At 48.0% G+C, this 21825-nt stretch overlaps 1 protein-coding gene across 5 annotated transcripts in view; it reads left to right on the plus strand.

The window, feature by feature from the left end:
• The first annotated feature begins 340 nt into the window (after positions 1-340).
• Positions 341-21825, plus strand: part of B4GALT1 (beta-1,4-galactosyltransferase 1) — a 49787-nt gene continuing 28302 nt past the window's right edge. For 2 of the 5 annotated variants that reach the window (XR_014247594.1, XM_082402444.1), the window contains exon 1: positions 342-941. Coding sequence is in view for 4 of the 5 variants with exons in the window: in XM_082402444.1 (XP_082258570.1) it covers positions 524-941 (418 nt within the window). In the remaining variant the exon portion in view is untranslated. Of the gene's footprint in view, positions 942-21825 lie in introns of all 5 variants that reach the window. The other 3 variants (XM_082402443.1, XM_082402445.1, XM_082402442.1) reach the window with 3 other exon arrangements.

Raw genomic sequence — 21825 nt, forward strand, 5'->3', positions numbered from 1 at the left:
GTGGCGGCGCTTCTCGGGGGCAGCTCGGAGGAAGAGGAGGAGGAGGGGGAAGCGCGGCTTAGTAGGGACCGAAGCCCCACGGGGCAGGCTGCGGAGGAGGGCGGCGTGAGGGCCCGAAAGCTCGATTCCAAGGCTGCGGGCTGCCAACTGCCGCCCCGAACGGCTCCGCCCCGGCGGCCCACCCTCCACAGGCCCCGCCCCGCAGCTCGGCCCCGCCCCACACGGCCCCGCCCCCAGCTCCTGTCCCGAAAACGCGGCTCCAGCCGGCGGCCCTGTCCCCGCCCCGCTGGCGGCCTCGGCCCCGCCCCCGTCCGCGCCAGCTCCTCGGCCGCACTTTGCTTGCTGGGCTGCTGAGCCGGCCCGAGTCTGAATTCCGCCGCCTGCCCGCCGGCGCCGCTCCCTCGCCTCCTCCCCCGATCCCTCCCCCAATTGCAGTGGTCTGGCAGTGTCTGGCCGGCGGCCCGCGGGCGGGCCGCCCTGCCCGCGGTAGCCCACCCCCCCCCCTTAAAGCGGCGGCGGGAAGATGAGGTTTCGGGAGCCGCTCCTGGGCGGCAGCGCCGCGATGCCGGGCGCGTCCCTGCAGCGGGCCTGCCGCCTGCTCGTGGCTGTCTGCGCGCTGCATCTTGGAGTCACCCTCGTCTACTACCTGGTCGGCCGCGACCTGAGCCGCCTGCCTCAGCTGGTCGGGGTGCCCACACCGCTGCAGGGCAGCTCTAACGGCGCCGCCGCCATCGGGCAGCCCTCCGGGGAGCTCCGGCCCCGAGGGGCCGCACCGCCGCCGCCTTTGCGCACCTCTTCCAAGCCGCGCTTGGGTGGCGCCTCCAACCCAGACGCGGACTCTCGCCCCGGCCCCGGCCCCGGGAGCAACTTGACTTCGGCCCCAGTGCCCCCCGCCACAGCACTGTCGCTGCCCGCATGCCCTGAGGAGTCCCCGCTGCTCGGTAAGGTACCATGCACGTTCGCCCATGCCCTCTTCCTCGACAGCCAGTCTCCCTATTCCGGATCAGAGCCCCTAATCCCAAACAGGTTCCGGACTGGATGGGGGTGAGAGGTTGGGAGGTGAGTCCCTTCGGATTCATGCTGGAGGCTGGGTCGGGGACGGTTTAAGTAAGCCGTAGCCACCGCCACCCACCCACCCCCGATCCCAGCACCGGAGAAGGCCTTGGAGACTTCCCTGCTCTGGCCCAAGCCTCAAGAAGTTTTGGGAGTTTGAGTCTGCTTAGAACTCGGAGCAGCCTTCTCTCTGCTAACTCTGGTAGGGACTACGAGGCAGCTCAGAGCAACCCGCTCTCTCTAGTTTGGAACGCTGATGATGAGGCCTCCAGGAGGGAAGGGAGCAGACCTCCCAGGTCACATCTCCTGTCTTCACATAGAGCCACTGCCTCCTGAGTGTGGGTTAACTCTTTTCCTAAGCTTTTGGGCAAGTAACTTGTCCCTAAACCTCTGGTTTTTCATCTGTTAAATGGGAATAAGTGGTACCTGTTTCCGGGGGGTGTTTTGGAAGATTAGACCAAACAGTGTAAACAAGCGTTTACAAGAATGAGGGTAAGCCCTCAGTAAATTGTCACTATTGTGTTCAGTTCCTCCTCTGCGGAGATCCGTGCCCTGGGGCCCTCCTACCCTGCTTCCTGCCCTTGTAGCTTCCCAAAAGCAGGGCCCTCCCAGGGGCCGAGGGTATTTGTACCAGTATAATGTGTGTACCCTGGGGGCTGGAGGGCTAAAATATAATCAGTTAGCACCAAGTTGTCCCTTCCTGGTAGCAGCAGCCTGGAGTCTCAGGTATCTTGCCCAGATGATCTGAACCGGGACTCCAGCCTCTGTTTCAGCACAAGCAGAGAGCTTGGGTCGGTGGGTTTGCATTCCTTATGTCACGAGGAGGCTGAGCCCATGCCCACCGGGACCTCCCCTTGACCTGTAATCCACAGGCAGTCAGGCACAAGGCAGCCACAGGTTGCTCCCAAGATTACCAGACAGGTGGCTGCTCAGTTTCAATGCCAGGGTGTAGAGAATGTCGTTCTGAGTGAGGGACCCTGGCAGGAGGGCAGGCATCCTGCCAGTAGGAACTCTGTCACTTTTTCACAGAGCCCAGACAGAGCAGGCCTCCTACACACTCTTGCTCAATTTCTCCAATAATTACTTCAATATTTTCATATCAAGTTTGGGAGGATGCTGCTGGAGTTGGTCAGACATGAACTGTGGTAATACAGGGGACTTTTTTTTTTTTTTTTAAGCAGAAACTTGAATTCTTTTGGACTTGATGGTTAGTCTGGGAAGCAGACTGGTCCTGTAAAATGAAATGGAATCTTTGCCATGCTGCTAAGTGTCTGACCTCAGGCATGTTACAGAGTTCCTCAGAGTCTCTTTCTCTTGTGTAAAACGGGGTTGTCCATGCTTAACTCACAGAGTTATTTTTAGGACTAAATGAGATTGTGTATGTTAAGTACATGGCAAATAGGACCTGGGACTTGAAGTTTCATTTTCTCAGACTCTGGAGATGGCTGTGAACAGCAGAGAAGGAGGAAGAGGGCTGGTGAGTTCTCAGACCACAGAGAGGCCAGATTTTGATCTTTTGTTTTTAATTGTTGCCTGGATATTATGTAGAAGGAAAGAGAAATTAATTAGCAAATTAAAGGAAAGTACCCCAAAGTTCATTAGATTGGTGTTTGAGGTGTAGGATCTTCTCAATGAATCATGAGAGGCCGTGGTGGCCCACCTTGGTGTTGCCCAGTGATTGGGTGACGAGTTACTGCTGTTTCTACGTTGACTCTGAACTGGCGGCACGAACAGACTTCATGAGAGATACAGTGTCGGAGGGCGAGGGGAGAGGCCCTGGGCTTTCTGTTGCTTGTCTGCCTTTGTGTGACATGCATGGGACCGTGACGTTTCGGCTGCTGCGGAGGTAGCCCCGGAAGGTGAGGGTGGAGTGTTTTTCTTCAGTTTTATTGAGCCCTTGGGTTTGAGGGTTGGGTGCTCTCAAAGTGGAGGCTCCTGGTTAGGAGAGAGGCTTGAGAAAGCTGAAAGTCTCCTGGAGAGTGTGTGGGCTGGGGGAGTCAAGCCCATCTGTTCAGCTGGGCAGGTGTCAGCCAAAGCCATTGCGTGGTGGTTTCGAGGTTGGTGGGAGAAAGCATCCGTGGGGTTTAAAGCTGTGGCCTTTTCACTACTTGCAGTTCCTTTCCACAACTGGGCTCTACTTTCTGGTGTCCAAGGGTCTGTGCCAGATGCTGTGATCCCTCCGGGCTGGTAGGTGGTGGGTAACGGGCATGCCCTTCCCTGCAGGAGCCAGGCACCAGACTGGGCTGCTGACGGGTCACTGTTGGATCTGTCCTGGGTTGTTAAGAGCCTCAGGATAGACTTCAGATAGACTTGGGTTTGAATCCTGCCAGTGTCTACACTGTGCATTAGGGCAGGTTGCACAGTTTGGAGCCATAGTAGGCTCTGCCCCGGGACACCTGCTGGGCTGATGTGAGGCTTTCAGGAGTGAGGGCTGCAGGGGAAAGGTGGGTCTTTCCTGAGGATTCCTGCAAGTTCCCCAGGGAGTTCTCCCGGGGGGTCCAGGCCTGTAGGCGCTGTCGCTGTCGTCTTGGCCCTTGGGCTGTGCAGCATCTCACTGACCATGGCAGTGGGGCTCCCTTTTCTGGCAGCCTGGGTGTTTGCCGGAGATGTAGTCAGCCTGGGAGGAGCAGCGGCCTTGCGTTGAGTTACTTTTCCCGGAATGAATGTTTATCTCTGCTTAGATTTGGCGGCAGCTCCACGTGACTTGACTAGCACTGGCGCTGCCCGCCCAGAGAGGGGCTGACTGGGGGCGGGGCGGGGGCAGTACCTCAGGTAGGACTGGTTAGGGGAGGCTGGGCTGACCTGGGCAGTTGGTACAGTCTATGGGTGGGAGGCGGGCGGTGGTGAGTATAGGACTGCCTAAACCCGAGGCTCCTCTTGCCCAGCTATGCTTTGAAGAGAGCCTCTTCCTTTGTTCAGAAAAGGACTCTGATCTAGAGGTGGGCGCCAGAGAGTCATGGGCATCTGGGCCAGCAAACAGCCACAGGTAGCCAGGGCCCTGGGAGAGCACTTATCCGTGAGCTGTTTTCCCCAGGTCTCATGGGGGGTGTCAGCCGAGCCTCTGCCGTGGTTTGTACCCTTGACAAGACAGAGCACTTGCTGGGTGTCTGCTGGGCTCTCAGCTGTCAGGTGTTTCTCCACCAGCACACTGTTCCCGCTTCTCCCCCTCCCCCCATATGCACACATGTGGACACAAGCACGCTGCCTGGGACATAGTGTACTTCGAGGACATCTGTCTTGGCCTCCCCTCTGGAAAGGGCTCTCTCTCTTCTTTGGGATGAGTCTTAGAGCCTCATCACCTTCTGGCTTGCGGTGGAGCCTCATCCTGCGGGTTGGGGAGGCACCGGGAGCCTCCCCTGTGTCCAGATCTTTAAGCTTTGGGAGGTTAGGTAACTAGTCTTTTAAACCAGTTTTGTCCTGTTGCTTTTCCTGGGGAAAATAATTTCTTGACCTACACACAGACATGCCGTCTTGTCTAACAATCTGAGGTGGAGAAATACCCTCCATGACTATTTGGCTCACTTTTTTCCACTCAGCCTGATGGTCGCAGAAGTGTCTCCTGCCTGTTGTAATTCGTCCCAGACTCTGAGTAAGCACCGGGGCCTCCACCTGATGAACCAGGTGCAAGTTCCTTGGGTTACAGGTTGCAAGAGCCACATGTGAGATTGGACTCAAACTGCAGCATCTTGGAACCACAGCATCCCAGGATGGGTCTCTGCAGTTCCCTGGCCCCCATCCTACATTGTGCTAGAGGGGAAGGGTCTTGCCTCAGGCCATACAGCCAGGCAGTAGCCAGCTGGGGCTGGAAAAACCAGGTATCCTGCTTCCCAGTCTAATGCTTTTCCTTAAAGTTATTGCCCGGTAGACACTTAGTGCAGAGGCTCAGGGCGGCCTAATGTGGCATTGAGTTTGGGAAGATCCCTGCTAGGTGTGTCTGTGGGTCCATCTGAGAGGTCTGATAAGGTGACAGCTTTCCTGGATTCAACAATATGCCTGTCCTAGGCTGGGCGCTAGAGCTACAGAGAGGGAGATGACAAAATGCCTTCTCTTTTGGAACTCACAGTTTAGGCAGAGGAGGCATAATTAAACCATGCCGATGTCATTTAGGGAAGCCAGAGTGTGTGCGTGTATGTTTAGTCTCTGCCTCCCTAGCCATCCCCTTTCCTGCCTTTCTTCGTTCTTTCTTTCCCTTATTCAGAAACCCAGAGTTGGTATTAAAGTTCTCCAGTCCCGGTTTTATCTGATTGTGTGAAAATGTTCCTCTAATTTCTGAAGCCTTGCATTAGCTTTGTGGGTAATCTTTAACTTGCTGCTTTATAATGACTGTAATGATACATCAGCAGCCATATGGTTGGGTATTACGGTCTTTGGATAGCAGCAGTGTAGGGATTTCCAGGCTGGGGATAGACTAATTTATGGTTTGGGAAAGACGGGACAGTTAATGCCCAGGCAGTCCCAGCCCTTCCGTGGATTCCACCCTGGGGACCTTCCAGACTTTGGGGGCAGGGCCAGGAGGCTCATACCCTTTGGGCTCAGCTGGGCTCTGGATGTGTGTGAAAGGGGCCCAGGCATCCTGTGGTCAAGTCAAACCTGGTAATTTCTTCACTGACTGTTTACCCAGTGCCTCCTATGCCTCATTCCCTGCTCAGTGTTCCTTGCCTGTACTTGATAAGAAGCAGAGACTGAAATTCTGCTTGAATCCATGTCCACCTGGAAATTCCAGTTATTCTTATCTGGTTAAGCAGCAGTCCAGTTGTTTTAGGACAGATAGTCAGTCCTCCCTCGCAGCTAACTCCCTTGAGGGCCTCCGCCGTGGCCATTTTACCTTTGCCTCTGGTACTGCCCATGTGGTCCAGGTGATGAGGTCACTGTAAGCCAGACCCTGACTCCTGGGGAGTTAACAAGGCATGAGATTGGATTCGGTGATCTCCACAGGGTCCCTCCTGTCCCTTAACTTGGCGAGGGATCCTGAGAGCCAGACTGTGGCTGTGATTGCAAAAGCCTCAGTTGTGAGGCCCTCTGTGTTTACCTGGGCCTACGCAGGTCGCCGGCTTGGGGGAGAGATCTTGGATCCTTTTCTAAAGGTCAGAGACCTCCAGGTTGGAAGGTTGCGGTGGCTTGGGGGGTAGGGGACAGGGTCTGGTGGGGAGCTGGTTCTGGGAGAACGTGGCCTAAAGGGATTCGTCCTTAGGAGGCAGAAGGGCTGAGTCACACGCTCAGTGTTTCAGGTTCTACTTTTCAGCCTGGCTCAGCCCGCCCCTTCCTTGCACAAATGAAGGCCAGGGGCTGTGTTATTGGCTGTTGCTGAATTCTTTGGCAGTGATTTTAATGTCTGGTCTGGGTGTGTAGTGTAGCTGCTTCTCTTTCCCCCTGCCGCCTCTCCAAGCCCCTCACAAAGCCCTGAGAGAGAGGAGGAGGATTTGTCTCCCTGGGATGCCGGAGGCCAGGGTTGTGGGCCTTTGCTTTTGCCTGTTTTTTTTGAGGAGCGGGTAATCTCTTCCTCCTTTTTGTAAAAAGTAACGCAGGCTCATTGAAAACCATTTGAGAAGTTAAAAGAGGTTGAAAAGCACATCTATATTCCTATCACCTAGAGGACGCATGTTGGCAAATTTCCTGCTAGTCTTTTTTCTTGTACATGTTTCAGAATTTAGTTGATATCTTTATAGATGGGTAGATAGATTGGTATAGATAGATATAGATATAGATAGCCTGGTGTCCAGGATTTTTCCCTTAAGATTCTGTCACAGGCTTGGTCCTACACCTTTAAAAACATCAAAGGGTATAACTTTTATTATTCAACTGTTGCCGAACACACATACAGATAGTTTTTGTTTTTTTCTTAGTGGTCCAGTGAGGCTCATGCCTAAAGCTTTAGGTACTTTTTGGATTGTTTCCATAGTAGAGTATTTTAAAAAGGAAGAAAAGGGGATGCATGCTTTTTGAAAAGGGCTTGGTTTTTAAACCAGTCTTACTAAAGGATAGACTCATTGAAAATTTCAGGTTTGCTTAGTGGTGGCAGATGAACATCATTTATTGCTGAAAAAAAGATGTGTCTAGAATTCTGATTAAAAACTAGGTGCAGGAAGCGCTTGGGGCAGGGACAGAGGGCCAGGCTGCAGGACAGATTGTGCAGCGGGGGTGATGCCCTAGGAGTCAGCTTCCTCAGGAATTGCTCCGTTTGTCTCCTTAGCAGCCAATTCCCTGGGCCGGGCTTACGTGCACCGTGGCCCTGGGGCCATGGTGCTGGGTGAGCACCGGTGCTAACCCAGTGCTGGTGACGTGACCGAGATGTGACCGTGTCCACAGGAGGTGTGGGAACAAGCTAGCAAACCAGGTTCTGAAACATACAGCACAGTTCTCCTACCTCCAGAGGGTCCTGAGATCTGGAGAAGGGCCAGGAGGTGAGAACCTGTAGGTTTCTGGGAATTCCTTTCAGGAGAAGCCTCAGAGACCAGCAGAGCTGGCACTCAGGCTCTTCGCAAGGCGCCTCTTTTGAAGTTATGCCACTTTGAATGTCCTCACTGGAGCTAAATTCGCCTCTTCTGAGGGGCACTTTGGATTTGGGACTCTGCCGAGGGTCACTGGCCCAGAGCCTGGGGGTCAAGGGGGAGGCTGCACTGCGGGAAGGGGCAGGGTATGTCAGACCAGCGTGACCAGTAGGGTGTGAGGTCAGGCTCCTTCCTGCCTCACCACGTGGGTCTCCAGGTCCTGGGGAGGGGCCCTGGCAGGGGCTCCAGTAACTGCCTGGCCTCGTGACAGGTTGCATTCTGAAAATGCCTTTAAACATTTCTTTAAAAGTTTCTTCCTGTTTTGCATAATGTCCTTTTGCCTTTGACGTTCCTGAAACTGAACTGCAGAGCTGTCGTGTTTCAGGACACCACCAACTTGAAAAAACAGGAAAGGACTCCCAGTTAGGGTGGACCTAGGGAAGCTGGTATTTGCAATATAGGAGCTCAGACACTCGGCGTGGAGGTGTTAGGTAGCTCCTGTCATTCAGATGAGCGCTTCAGGCAGCCTGGACAGGGTCCCTGCCTGGCTGAGAATGGGTAGAATTGAATCTTCACTCCAAAGTCAGAAGGGCACCGCCCACCCCACCCCCACCCCCACCCCCCTACCCCCCCACCCCCCCCACCGAAGAGGGTGAATGGGGACTCATTTGCTCATTCAGCAAACTTTTCTTGGTAACTACACTATATGAAGCATAGGAGACAGACATGAGCAAGGGCTGGCCCCCGCTCTCGGGGAGCCCCTCAGCGGTGGACAGATCCTGGCAAAGAGAGGACGAAGCGTGGGTGTGCCCAGGGCACTGAGGAGGTACAGGGAGCTGGATGGGTGGCCTGGGCCAGGGCCAGAGTCAAAATGAAGGGCCTTTCTTCCAAGCACTGATTTTTAGCATCCCTGTCTCAGCATGTTTGAACAGTCTCCCTGGTCGGGAGGGGCAGGGGTCTACTGCCTGTCATTTCCTCTAGCTGCTGTTACATGGGGAGACTGCCATAACCGAAGTCCCAGCTGTTGCATGCAGTCGCCGGCAGGGCAGGAGAGGGCAGGAAGTAGAGGCGGCATGAAGGGAAGATGATAAAAGAGAGAGAAGTTGGTGTAGCTGGGACCGTGCTGGACGAGGGAAGGCCTAGGATAGCTAGACTGAGGGACCAAAGGGAGGAAGGAGAAGGGAAGAGGTCAGAAGGAGGTGCTTGTGGTCTGCAGAGCAGGGGGGGCGAGCCTCGAGGGCCTCTGGAGCGAGGAGTCTGAATTCTGGTTCTAGCTCATTATATCATTTCGGGCAAACCCCGACTGCCTTGGTCCCTTCTCCCCTCTCTGAAGTTTGAGTCACGCTAAACCTGTTGGTCTTTAGTGCCCTTCCTCTTCTTCCTCCTGGAGTCTAGGCTGGGGTGGAGGGAAATCCTGGTCATATCTGCAACGTGAAAGCCCTCTGAGAGTCCCTGTGAGGCTCATTACCCACTACCCATTTCAGGGGTCCTGTGGTGAGGCTTCTGCTGAAGATTTTGTCACCTCTGTTTAAGCAGGCAGAAAGATTTTTAGGTGGGTGACCTTTGAAATGGCACGGGTAGTGTTTCTATCATGCTGACTGGCTGTGTGATCTGGGAAAGTTGTTATCCTCCCCGTGCCTCACTGCTCTCACCTGTAAAATGAGGATAATAAAAGTACCTCATAGATGTTGTGAAGTAAGTAGGCACAAAAGGGCCTGCAGCAGTGCCTAACACAGAATAAGCTCCAAATATATGTTGTCTTTTATTGGTAGTACTAATAGTTCTTATTTGTGAAGATTTTGGCATTTGCTTTGTAGGATTTCTTCTTCTTCTTCCGTTTTCGATTGAAAATGCAATGTCACCACATTAAATGTTTAAAAACATATCATTTTACTCCCTACCATTGTAACAAAACATGCATCTACCACTGTAACAAAACTTGCCATTACTTTCCAAATGCATACATGTTTTACACTGTTGCGACCATAGTGTGAACTATTTTGCCTTCTGCTATATTTGTTCAACATTATCTTATAAACTGTTATGTTGCTTATAATTATCCAAATTATCTAAAATCCTTATGGCTATTCCCTTAGCATTCAACATCACATGTTTCACCATCACAGATCATCTTGAACATCTTTGCTGCATGTAGCTCCTTGCTTCAGTTGAATTATTTCCTGGGGATAAATTCCTAGAGGGGAATTTCCAGGCCAGAGGATATGGTCATCTTTAGGACACTGGTTCACACTGCCACTTTGCTTTCCTGGGGGGCTGGAATAACCCACAGGCCCTAAATTGTAAATTCCAGGGCCAGGGATATGGGCTTTTAAAGAGTGTGGATTCCAAGAGAGAGTCAGATTTATCTGGAGTCTCACCCTTATACTCTCAGCTCTCTGTGTGTGAGTGTGTGTGAAGTTCCCTGTGTAGGGCACTGCAGCTGCTCTGGACATGAGGCTTTCCCTACAAGCCATTGCTTCTGGGCAGTTCCTGCTGAGGTTCCTGGGTATCCACAAAGGAGCCTTACTGGTGGCTCTTTCTACACTTCACACACCTGTGCCCAAAATGTTGATTTACACAGCATAAGGGCCTTTCCTTCTTCCTTTATTTGTGGAGTCAAACCTGTAGATTGGGGGCAGATCCTAGCTTTAAAAGCCTGGCTTTAAAATGTTGTTGATCTAAAACTTTGCAGGTTGGTTGCTGGAAACACTGCATGCAGAACCCATGTTTGACTCTAATGGGTTAGCCTGGGCACCTGACCATTTACCCCGTGCGGACGAACTCTGATCTGACAGCCCTGGTTTATGGGATCCAGACATGGGGCCCAAATGAAGAAAGGCCTTTAACTTATATTGGGTATAAATAAGTTGATCAGTCGCCCAGGGTCTGCAAACATGAATTGCCGTTTCTGTCCCTGTAGCCACCCCCCATGCACATACCTCTTTTGTAGACAAACAGGAGCCTGCTACTTGCATAAATGTAGGAATGGCTTTAGAGCTAGTGATTTCAGTGACCAAAGGTTTACAGACTCAGTAGACGGAGTGCATTCAACCTGTGACAGCTGCTCCATTCATCTTGTAGCCCCTCCACGTGTCCTCTCTTCTGCTGCATTCCTCAGCAATCAGCTGTGACTTAACAGGGTACTCTCAGGGGTCCATTTGGAACTAGGCCAGAGCTGCTGTCAAGCATCTTGTTCCTGGGGGACCCAGGGCAAGAATTCCTTCCTGTGTAAAGTGGAGAGATAATTCTTACCTCAGAGGGTTGATAGGAGGATTGGACGAGATGAGGTACTTGGTAATGGCAGTACTTTGTCTTTTGATCAATGCATCCCCTTGGGCAGCAAAGGCATACATTCAACACAGTAGACTGCAGGGTAAAATTTTTTTCAAATGAAGTTTTTTCCCCACTGCCCTGGGGCAGTGAAGAGGAGGAGGAAGACGCCTGAGACTGTAACCACAGTTTAGGGACAGGGTTTAGCCTGGAGCCAGACTTTGGTAGAGATATCGCCTGGCTTATCTGAACAGACCCCAGGCCACAAGGAGAAGCCTCCGTCTTGTTGAATCCACAACACTGGGAACTTGGAGTACAGGTTGCCGTGTCTTAGGCATGCCAGGATTCTGTGGTCATCCAGAGCCTTCCCTTCTCCAGGTGGACATTGTTCGTCAGTGTCCTGGGGAGAGGCCATCACAGATTATATGTAGCTGAGTGGTCAGGGGGAGGAGCTGGAGGGAGCATTGGATATTTGGTGGAGTCTCAGGGGGTAAGAAAAGGGCTGTGTTAAAAAAAAAAAAAAAATGAGGGCTGGACATAGGTGGGCTCAGGCTGGGCTGCCCAGTGGCCTATACCACTGTGTTGTTAGAAAACCTAAGACACAGGCCTGTAGATCACCTGTCTTTACTCTGCCCAGGGGCTGGTGATGGAAGCCAGGATGCTAAGCCCTGAAGTTCAGTTTTGGCACCAACCTACTGAGTGATCTGAAAAAAGTCACGTTCTCTCACTGGGCCTCACTTTGCGCATCTATAAAACGAGATGAGGGGGTTGGCCTGGATGTTCTCCGGAGTCTCTTCCTGCCTGGGAATTCTGATGTAGCCTTGTACTCCTGCTTAATAGAGCTTAATGTCTTGGCCGCAGGTGGGCCAGCCGTGTAGAGCTGGGTGACTGTCAGTGGACCCTGAGCCAGGATTGAGTCAGTTACTGGACAAATCCACACCCAGCTGACCCTTCCAGCAATTCCAGTTTCTAGGCCCCAAATCACAAGTAAATTGGTCAGCTTGAAAACCCAATCAGTGGGAGCTGCTGTGAATCTTGAGTTCTAGGCTCCAGCAATAGTCACATCAACCACTCCCACAACAGGTAATGCTTACTCAGCACTTACTGACATGCCAAGTGTGGGAAAAGTACTACATATGCATTATTTTCAGTAACTCTCACAGCAACTCTTTTTCTTGCCTATTTGACCTGGTTAGACCTTCCAGCACATTGTTGAATAGATGCAGTAAGAGAGGACATCCTTGTCTTGTTTCTGATCTTAGGGGGAAAACATTCAGTCTTTCACATTCAGTCTTTAAGTACGATGTTAACAGTGGGATTTTTGCAGATGCTCTTTATCAGGTGAGGAAGTTCCCTTCTGTTCCTAGTTTGTTGAGTGTTTTTTATCATGAATAGGTGTTGATGTGTTTTGTCAAATGCTTTTCTGTGTCTGTTGAGATGGTCATGTGGTTTTTGTCACTTGTCATTCTGTTGATACGGTGTTTTTCAGGTATAAATCAAACTTGAATCCCTGGGATAAATCCGACTTGGTTGTGGTGTGTCATCCTTTTTATATGCTGCTTGCTTCAGTTTACTAATATTTTTGTTGAGAATTCTTATTCATAAGAGACATTGATCTATAGGGATATTTTTCCAGCTTTATTGAGGTATAATTGGCAAATAAATCTGTAGTTTTCCTTCTCATCCTTCTCATGATGTCTTTGTCTGAATTTGGTATCAAGGTAACACAGCCTCACAGAATAAGTAGGGATGTGTTCCCTCCTCTTCAGTTTTGGGGAGAGTTTGTGAGGGTTGTATTAATTCTTCTTTAAATTTCTGGTAGAATTCACTAGTGAGACCATCTGGGCCTGGGCTTTTATTTGTGGGAAGCTTTTTGATTACTGATTCAATTTCTTTATTTGTTACAGGTCTATTCAGATTTTCTTTTTATTCTTAAATCAGTTTTGGTAGTTTGTGTCTTCCTAGGAATTTGTCTACTTCATCTAAGTCATCTAATTTGTTGGCATACAGTTATTCATAGTATTCCCTATAATCCTTTTTATTACTCTAAGGTTGTTAGGAATATTTCTGCTTTCATTCCCAACTTTGATAATTTCGTCTTCTCTCTTTTTTTTTTCTTGTCAGTCTAGCCAAAAGTATGGCATTTTTGTTGATCTTTTCAAAGAACCAACTTTGGGTTCATGGCTTTTCTCTATTATTTTTCTGTTCTCTATTTCATTAATTTCTGCTCTAATCTTTATTATCTTCTTCCTTCTGTTTTGCTTTAGCTTTGGGTGTACTTTGCTTTTCTTTTTCTTAAAACCCTTTTTAAGGTGGAAGGTTAGGTTATTGATTTGAGATCTAACGATCACGTACTTTTAACATTTTAATACATACTGTCAAATTGCCCTCCAGTTTACCCTCATCAGCAGTGTATGAGAGGTGCCTGTTTCCCACACAGGATGTTATCACTCTTTTTACATTTGTCAATATGATGGTCAAATGTGGTATCTTGTTTTAGTTTGTCTCTCTGATTACTGATGGTGTTGAGCAAATTTTATGTGTTAGTTGGCCATTCTTATTTCTTCTGTAAATTACTTGTTAATATTTTTACCCATTTTTCTATTAGTTTTTAAGTAAGTTTATAGGAGTTTTTAATACTATGGATATTACTCCTTTATTATATATCATTTGCAAATATGATCTCCACGTGTCACGTGTCTTTTAATTTTACCTCTGGTATCTTTGATCATACAAAAGTTTTATGTATTTAAGTCTGTCTTTTCCTTTATGACTTCAGGTTGTTTTGCACTTAGGAAGGTCTTCATCACCCTAAGATTGTAAAAATTTTCTTTTGTATTCTTTTCTTTTTTAAAAATAATTAATTAATTAATTAAATAAATAATTTTTGGCTGCTTTGGGTCTTCGTTGCTGCGCACATGCTTTCTCTAGTTGCGGTGAGCAGGGGCTACTCTTTGTTGTGGTGTGCGGGCTTCTCATTGCAGTAGCTTCTCTTGTTGTGGAGCACGGGCTCTAAGCGTGCAGGCTTCAGTAGTTGTGGCCCATGGGTTCTAGAGCGCAGGCTCAGTAGTTATGGCGCACGGGCTTAGTTGCTTCGCGGCATGTGGGATCTTCCCGGACCAGGGCTCGAACCCGTGTCCCCTGTGTTGGCAGGTGGATTCTTAACCACTGTGCTACCAGGAAGGCCCTGTATTCTTTTCTAAGCTGGTTCTTTAACATTTTAGTACTTGTCCCTGACAGTAAAAGATGAACAGAATCACTGTTCAACCCTCATATGTTGTAAGAAGCCTTGTATCATACCCACAGGACCCTTTGAGGTCCCGGACTCTTTTTCCAAATCTATCACTTATGCTGGTGGCTTAGAATAGAAATATGAAATTTTAGCTGCTTGTGATTATAGAGTTGTAATAATCTGTAGGCTTTGAAGTTCTAGGGAGTCACGGGAGAAAGCAGAATAATATTTATTGAACATCTATTAGTATGACATAATGCTTATTGAACATCTGTTAGTGCTAAGCACTGTGATAGGAATATATATGTGTTATCTCATTTACCATGTAAAGAGAACACATTATTATCTCCACTCCTTAGAGGAAGAAATTGGAACTGGCTGCATTTAAAGAGGTCTTGATGCCAGAGGGGTATTGCTAGGAGTGCATGGCTGGCTGACTGCTCAGGTGGCCCATAGGGCAGCAGGCTTTCCACAGTCCAAGGTCTGGTTCTATTTGGAGAGAGAAGGATGTACTTGGAACCAGCATTGCAGATCCAGAAATGCAGTCAGGGCTCCAAAACTGATCAGAGGGTCAGCTGACTCAGTAATAAAACTTATTTACATGCTGGAATGCTAAATCTCTGCACTACTGCAAGATTGGAACTGTCAGGTGGCTTAGAATTCTCTGGCTGCTGGCAGCACTATAAGGGAAGCCATAGTATAATCAGGCAGCTGCTAAGTCAGAAGTCACAGCAGGGAAGTGAGTTGTACTCTAATGTAGGATGGTGTCAGGCTGTCAGGCTGATGAACCCATCCCCACAGTGTTGCAGAACTCCTTCAGGGACCTTGGTCTGGTCTAGAGGTCAGGGTTCCTCTCTCCCTTGTACAGCCCTGGAAGGACACATCCAGCTCCAGCCTCCACCACTCCCCTACTTATTTCCTTGTGTACTTTCTTCCTTCTTTTCTTCCTTTCCATCCAGCCATCCAACTTTTTATTTCATAGCCTATTATCATCAAGGACTCTCTTGCCTTATTTGCTTGTTCTATTTTATCCTCATTCCCACTTCCATTTCCCAACCCCACCATAGGCAGCGATTCTAAAGTGTTTAATGTGTATCTTGTTTTTGCTTTTGCTAAATGGGAGCCACTGCTTCATATATATGCAATTTTTAATTTAAATTCAATTTTTTAGATTAACATACAGTAAAATTGGCCCTTTTTTGGTTTATAGTTCTATGAATTTATATATATGTGTGTATATATACATATATATAAAACTACCACCACAATCCAGATGCAAAATAGTTCTGTCACCCCCCAAAATCCCCCTGTAGTCACATTTTCCTCTCACCCTTCACCCCTGTTAACCACTGATCATTACTGTTGTTTTGTCTTTTTGAGAAGGCCGTATAAATGGATCATACAGTGTATGTATATATGTATTTTTAACTTATGTAAATGGTACCTTTTTATAGCTCATTTTGATTCTTTTTTTTTTTTAACCCAGATCTGCTTTTTCTTTTTACTTTTTTTTCAATTTTTAAAAATTTGACATAACTGCAAACTTATAGAAAAGTTGCTAGAATTATACAAAGAGTTTCTGGATATCCTCTGGATCCCCCTAAATTCCCCAAATGTTAACATTTTACTATATTTGCTTTTTCTTCTCTCTCTCCATGGTTGTGCCTGTGTGATATTCCAAATCATGCCCCTTTACCCCTAATTATTCAGTATGTATTTCCTAAAAACAAGGATTTTTTATATAACCATAGTATAATGATCAAATCAGGAAATCAACATTGAAAATTTTCTATTATCTCATCTACAGACCTTATGAAGATTTTTGTCAGTTGTCCCAAGAATGTCCTTGTAGTAAAAGAAAATTGAAGAGCACGCATTTTATTCAGTCATCGTGTCTCTTTCGGCTCTTAATCTGGAACAATGCCTGACACTTCTTTGTATTACACGACACTGACAATATTGAAGAGTGTGGGCCAGTTGTTTTGTAAAGGCCCCTCAATCTGAGTCTGTCTGATGTTTCCTTGTGATGAGGTTCAGGTTATGCCTTGAATAAGAATACCAGTGAACGATGCTGAGTTCTTCTCAGTACGTAGTATCTGGAGGCACATGCTGTTAATTCGTTCCTTACTGGCCATGTGAACTTTGATCATTTCATTATGGTGGTGCCTGCTGTTTCTCCGTTATCAAGTTTGCTATTTTACCCCTTTTAATTAAAATGTGTCTTATGGGCATTTACTTTGAGATTATGTAAATACCTTGTTATTCCTCAAACTTTCATCCATTGGTTTTTAGTGCCTATTGATGATTCTTACCTGAACTATTATTATTATGGTGGTTGGTGATCTATCATTGCTTCTACATTTATTAGTTGGCATTTTCCTGTGAGGAAGAGTTTTCCCATTTCCCTATTTTCATATATTAGTACAGAGTTATGGATTCTTACTTTACTCAATAATTCATAATCCTTTACTAACATTATTTATTTTGATGCTCAGACTGTCCCAGCTTTGGCCAATGAGATCCCCTTCGAGCTGGCTTCTGTGTCATTTTGGCATATCCCTTCATTCTTTGAGCATTTCCTTTCTTTTAGGCAAATCAAGATGTTCCAGGCTCCTCTTGTTAATTCTCTGACTCAGCCCTGGAATCAGCCACTTCTCCAATGAGCACTAGTTCTTTTTAGTAGATAATGGTATTTAGAAACTAAGAGCTGGGCTCCAGATGCTCACCCTTGATTATAAGGTCCATCCACATTGCCGTGTGTAATCTAGTGTCTGTGGTGTTCATCCCAATTTTCTCTCTCCATTAATGGTAGACTCCCACACTGCCTTCAACACTGCCTTCACACATACTGCTGTAAGGAACGGCCTTCTACATGTCCTTTATGGACCTATGTGTGTATTTATGCTGCTTCGAGGGTGCCAGATATGGGTCCAGAATGGCTGCCCCCATTTATGTTTCCACCAGCAGAGCAAGAGCAACTCTATAAATACTTGGCATTAACCAACTTCCTAATTTTTGCCAAACACGTAGATAAATGGGTGAGCTCTTTTTTTTTTAAAATTAATTAATTAATTTACTTGACTGCCTTGAGTCTTAGTTGCAGCACGCAGGATCTTTCAACGCGGTGCGTGGGCCTCTCTCTCTAGTTGGGGCACGCGGGCTCTAGAGTGCGTGGGCTTAGTTGCCCAGCGGCATGTGGGATCTTAGTTCCCCAACCAGGGATGGAACCCGCGTTCCCTGCATGGGAAGTCAGATTCTTAACCACTGGACCACCAGGGAAGTCCCTGGGTAAGCTCTTGTTTTAACTTGGTTTTCTCTGATTTCAAAATGAGCTGGAGCATCTTTTCATATGCTTGATGGCCTTTGGGATTCTTCTTTGGTAAATTGCTTATTCATAATAATTCTTTGGCTGTTTTTTCACGGGGACTCATATTTTTCTTGATGACATGGAAGGTTTCCTTATACATCCTGGATACTAATCCCTTGCGGGTCTCAGACACTGCAGACCTCTTCTCTCAATCTGTCAGCTCTGTTTGCTTTGCCCATGCTATCTTTTGTTTGAACAGAAGACTTTTTTCCCCATTGTTGTGTGCCTTCTCTCACCAGTACTCTTTTTCTGTAACTATGTTAATACCCTTAGTCCCTCTGCATTTTAAATGTGCTGGTATAATTAAACTCTGCTGATTCTCCTCAGCAGTCTGTCTTATGACTTTTAGCCTCTATTAAATTCTATTAAGAATGACTTTGTCTCTTAGAGTGTAAGGCCCGCATGCAAGTATTATTCATATATTTATTCAGCAAATACATGTTGTAGACCTACTGTGTGTTAGGCACTGTGCTATATTACAGACAAGGTTTAGAGGTTATGAAACGTGCCTGTGGCTTTTCATAGGTGGAGCCGGGGTTTGAATCCTGGTCTGTGACCTTTCCTACCACGCTGCTTCCCTTGCAAATTGCATTTGGTTCCTATAGAACTGTGTGTCAAATTTCTACATCTTTTCTAACAAATGGCCTAAGAAGGTGCAGAGCAAAGTGTTCTCCCACAGCATCCTGAGGAGGGGAAAGTAATCAGGAAAGGAATGGAGGTAAATGTGGCTCTGGCCATCCGGGGCCTGGCAGGCCCGGGGCCTACCTGCTGGTGACTGACCCCAGGCTGAGAGTGCAGGACCCGGAGGAGACTGGGAGGCTGCCTTAGCCTGCAGAGGAAGGTCTTAAAATAACGCCCAGGCCTGTATCATCTAATCCTTCCTGAGAAGCTCAAATCATCCCTTCCAGAAGTGCTCTAGTTCTAAGGGGCGAGAGATACAGCACGATCATCCTGGGGCTAATTTCCAGGCGAGCTGGCCTCCCGAGCCTTTCCTGGTAGTGATAACTGTGGGCAGGCGCAGTTTTCACAAATTCCAGTGGAGGGAGGGCAGCCAGTCAGGAGAAGTGCTGGGTGAGGAGGAAATCTGCGTTTGGGCCGGAACCAAACAAAGCAGAAATTCCTCCTGGGACAGTTTTTCCCCAGAGGACAAACACTGGGAAGCCTGTTTACTGGGCTTTAAAAGCCTTGATCCCTGGGCACTGCTTCTTGACCTCAGGCCTTGCATCTCTGTGGTTCCACTGCTGGTGGAAACCTCCTTGGGTCACCCCAGGACAGACGTGTACTGTTATGCCCCGAGTTCTGGGGTCTCCCAGGGTTTCCCAGTGCTCTATCCTTGTTTCTGCTGCCCCCTTGAATTCTGAGCCATGACCATGTATGTATAGAAATGCACTTGAGAAGGGTTTAGATCAGTGATGTCACATCAGGTTCACTTTTAGGCTCCTTGGATCAGTTGGTGGCTTGCTGGAATCCCCATGGATTCTGAACCCTAGGATTCTGAGACAGAATCCCCATGGGCACAGTGGAGGGAGAGTAGAGGGGCACGTGAGCTGTAATCTGTTGTCTGCTGTGTAGATGCATCCATGAACATCAGAACCCTAAAGGATTAATAAGGAAAAGACAAGGACAGCTTTTTTGCAAATCCAAGAGTGTCCTTGAGGAAGCCTGTTAGTCTCTCTGGCCTTCAGTTTCCCTTATGTGTAACGCTGGGGTTGAAATATAATTCTCGAGGTCCCTCCAGCCCTGGTCTGCCAGGATTATCCACGGGTCTGTTTCAAGGTGGATCCTGACCCTTCGAGGTGATGGAGTCTGACCTTGACTTTGCTCCCTTAGGTTTAGGCCTTGGTACCCTTGGTAACAGGATCCTGGACTGAGTGACCACCCAAGGCTTTTCTGGTGATCTTAATGACCCATATTAGACTTTGAGCTTTGGGGTTATTCTCTCAAGGAACAAGTGGTATTTGGTGAAATGCCTGTTTGCTGTGGCAGTGTGAGGTTTAGGTGAGGAAATAGCAACATTTTCATTAGGAGGTTAGACTGTCCACTGCCACACAGTCTCAAATTATAGGTCTAGAATCTGGAGGAAACTCATTTAAGATTGAGGGCGGGGGATGTGCCTGTAGATCATGAATCAGGTGCTATTCCTGGAAACCAAAAGCATCTTTGGAGCCCGGAAAGGAGAGTGTTCTTGCCCTTGGTCGCCTTGGGTGTAGGCGTGTACTTAGGACAGCAATCTAGATTCTCAAGCATCACGTAGGCTAGATGGTTCCTGACTCTGCTAGTTCACATTCTTACCTCGTAGTTGAACAAGTGCTGTGGGGTCACCACACGTTTGCGCAGCCTGTTCTGCCAGAAACTGTCCCAAGTACAAAAAGGAATGGTGTACAACTCCTGCCCTCAAGGAGACGAGGGTCTGCTGGAAGAAGCAGGGAGGTAGACTGGCACCCTCCCCCCGGGGGGGGGGCTTGGATGCGTGCTTGTGAAGGTTGTGATGTTGGTACGTAAAGGGTGTTTGTAGGCATCTAGAGCAGGCACCAGTTGGCCTGAGGGAGTTGGGGAAAGCTTTGAAGTTTAAAGTTTGAGCTTTGAAGAACTGCTCCCTTCACAAAGGTTTTTGAGGTAACTTATAAGAATACACACCATAAAAAGGGTCAACATAAATAAATTAAAACAAGAGAAAGAGAAAATGTGGCTTAAAAAGTTAAGATTCGGGAAGAGTTAAAATGTAGATATTCAGGCGCTGCAGCCCAGAATAGCTATTACATCTGTCCCTTTGCAAAAGCCAAAAGTGAAACATCGTCAGAGAGCAGCCATACGCAGTAAGTTGTTTTTCTTGGTGCCTCACTCTTAAAGAGCTTCATGGGGGTGGGAAGGAGGTGGTGGTGAACAGGTGAGCCTGTAAACCAGTGTTTCTCAAAATATGCTCTAGGGACCTGCATTAAAGCTACATAGAGTACTGGTAAAAAGGCAGAGCCTGGGGCCCCAGCCCCAGACTTAGCACATCAAAAGCTCTGGGGAGGAGGATCCAAGAATCTGCAGTTTTACACGCTTCCCCAGATGATTCTTTGTGTACTCCACAATTTGAGAACCTCTGCAATAGATGGAAACCTCAACAGTATCTTGAAAGCAAATGCAATAATGCGAGTGAGGGTACTTGGCCCTTGTTTGAAGGCTGGGTGAGAATTTAATGGGAGCGAGAGCAGTGCCCAAGAAAAGGCAGTTCCCCTGAGGTTCATTCCTCGCCAGGTCACTTGCAGGTCATATTTTGGAAGACCTACACAGCGTGGCAGTTCAGGCACACGGCAGGGCCGCTCCTCAGCACAAAGATGGACGGAGGAGCAGCTGGCCCCAATATGCCCGATAGTGCATATGCCTGGGGTCCAGCTTCCCCTTGGCCACCTGGGCTCTGCTCTGTAGCCTTCCTGTGGCAGGCTCTTTTATTTTTTTTTTATTTTATTTTTACTTTGTTTTTCTCTGTGCCCCCAAATGCAGGGTTCTGAGACCACAAATGTGCTCTGCTTCCTGTCGAAAAAGTGTTTTTCCCCCCAGGGTCTAATAGTGGCTTGGATGGTGAGTTGGCAGAAAGAACAGTGGGTGTTGAAATTGTATTCTGCACGCACTGTGCCCAAGACATATCAAGTCAGCCTTTGGAATAGATTATTCCTGTTTTCTGGTCACGGAGTTGTATGTTTTGAAGTCTTTATTTTGGAGGACACTTCTTTATTGAGAAAGGGATGAAGGAGGGGTCACAATTGTTGTCCTTGGGTTATATTTTTAAATATTTATTGTTCAATTTTAAAGATATACCGAAAGGTATAAAGAAAAATACCCTGAACATCTGGTTTAAGAAATAAATCATTTCCAGTACTTTTGAAGCCTTCGTGATTTAGATTTTAAAACCCAATAAGACATGGTTAATGTGAGCCTTGAGCAGTCCCATCTGGTGGCTCTCTGTCTTGTGCTCCTCCATCGGGTTCTCTCGAGGTTTATTGAAATCCTCTTGGTTGCTTGCATTGGTGGCAGGGAGACTAGCTGTGCACCATTCACTCATCTCAGATTTGTTGGCGTACTCCGTGTCCATGGCAGCCAAGTGGACACTCACAACTCTTCTCCCAGAGAGGAGCTGAGGGGCCCAGTGGAGTCAGCTGCTTCTCTGCAAAGCTTTTCTTGACTCTGTTCCCTGGCCCCGGAGTTGACTCCCCTTCCTTTGTGCCATTTCAGCTGTTCTCACCACTGTCACCCTCACCATCGTTGTTTGCTTTGCTGGTCTCCCCCCTGCTAAGGGCAAAGACCTCTTCCTAACCCAGCCCCACTGCTGCATGCCTGGCACCAACTGGCATGTGGTGTGTGCTAACCAGGTGCATGGTTGAATGGATGTGGTGCTATGAGTGTTTAAAGAAGGCGGAGGAAAAGCAAGA

This window comes from Balaenoptera borealis (assembly GCF_965194805.1).
Source record: "Balaenoptera borealis genome assembly, chromosome: 8".
Taxonomy (NCBI): Eukaryota; Metazoa; Chordata; class Mammalia; order Artiodactyla; family Balaenopteridae; genus Balaenoptera; species Balaenoptera borealis.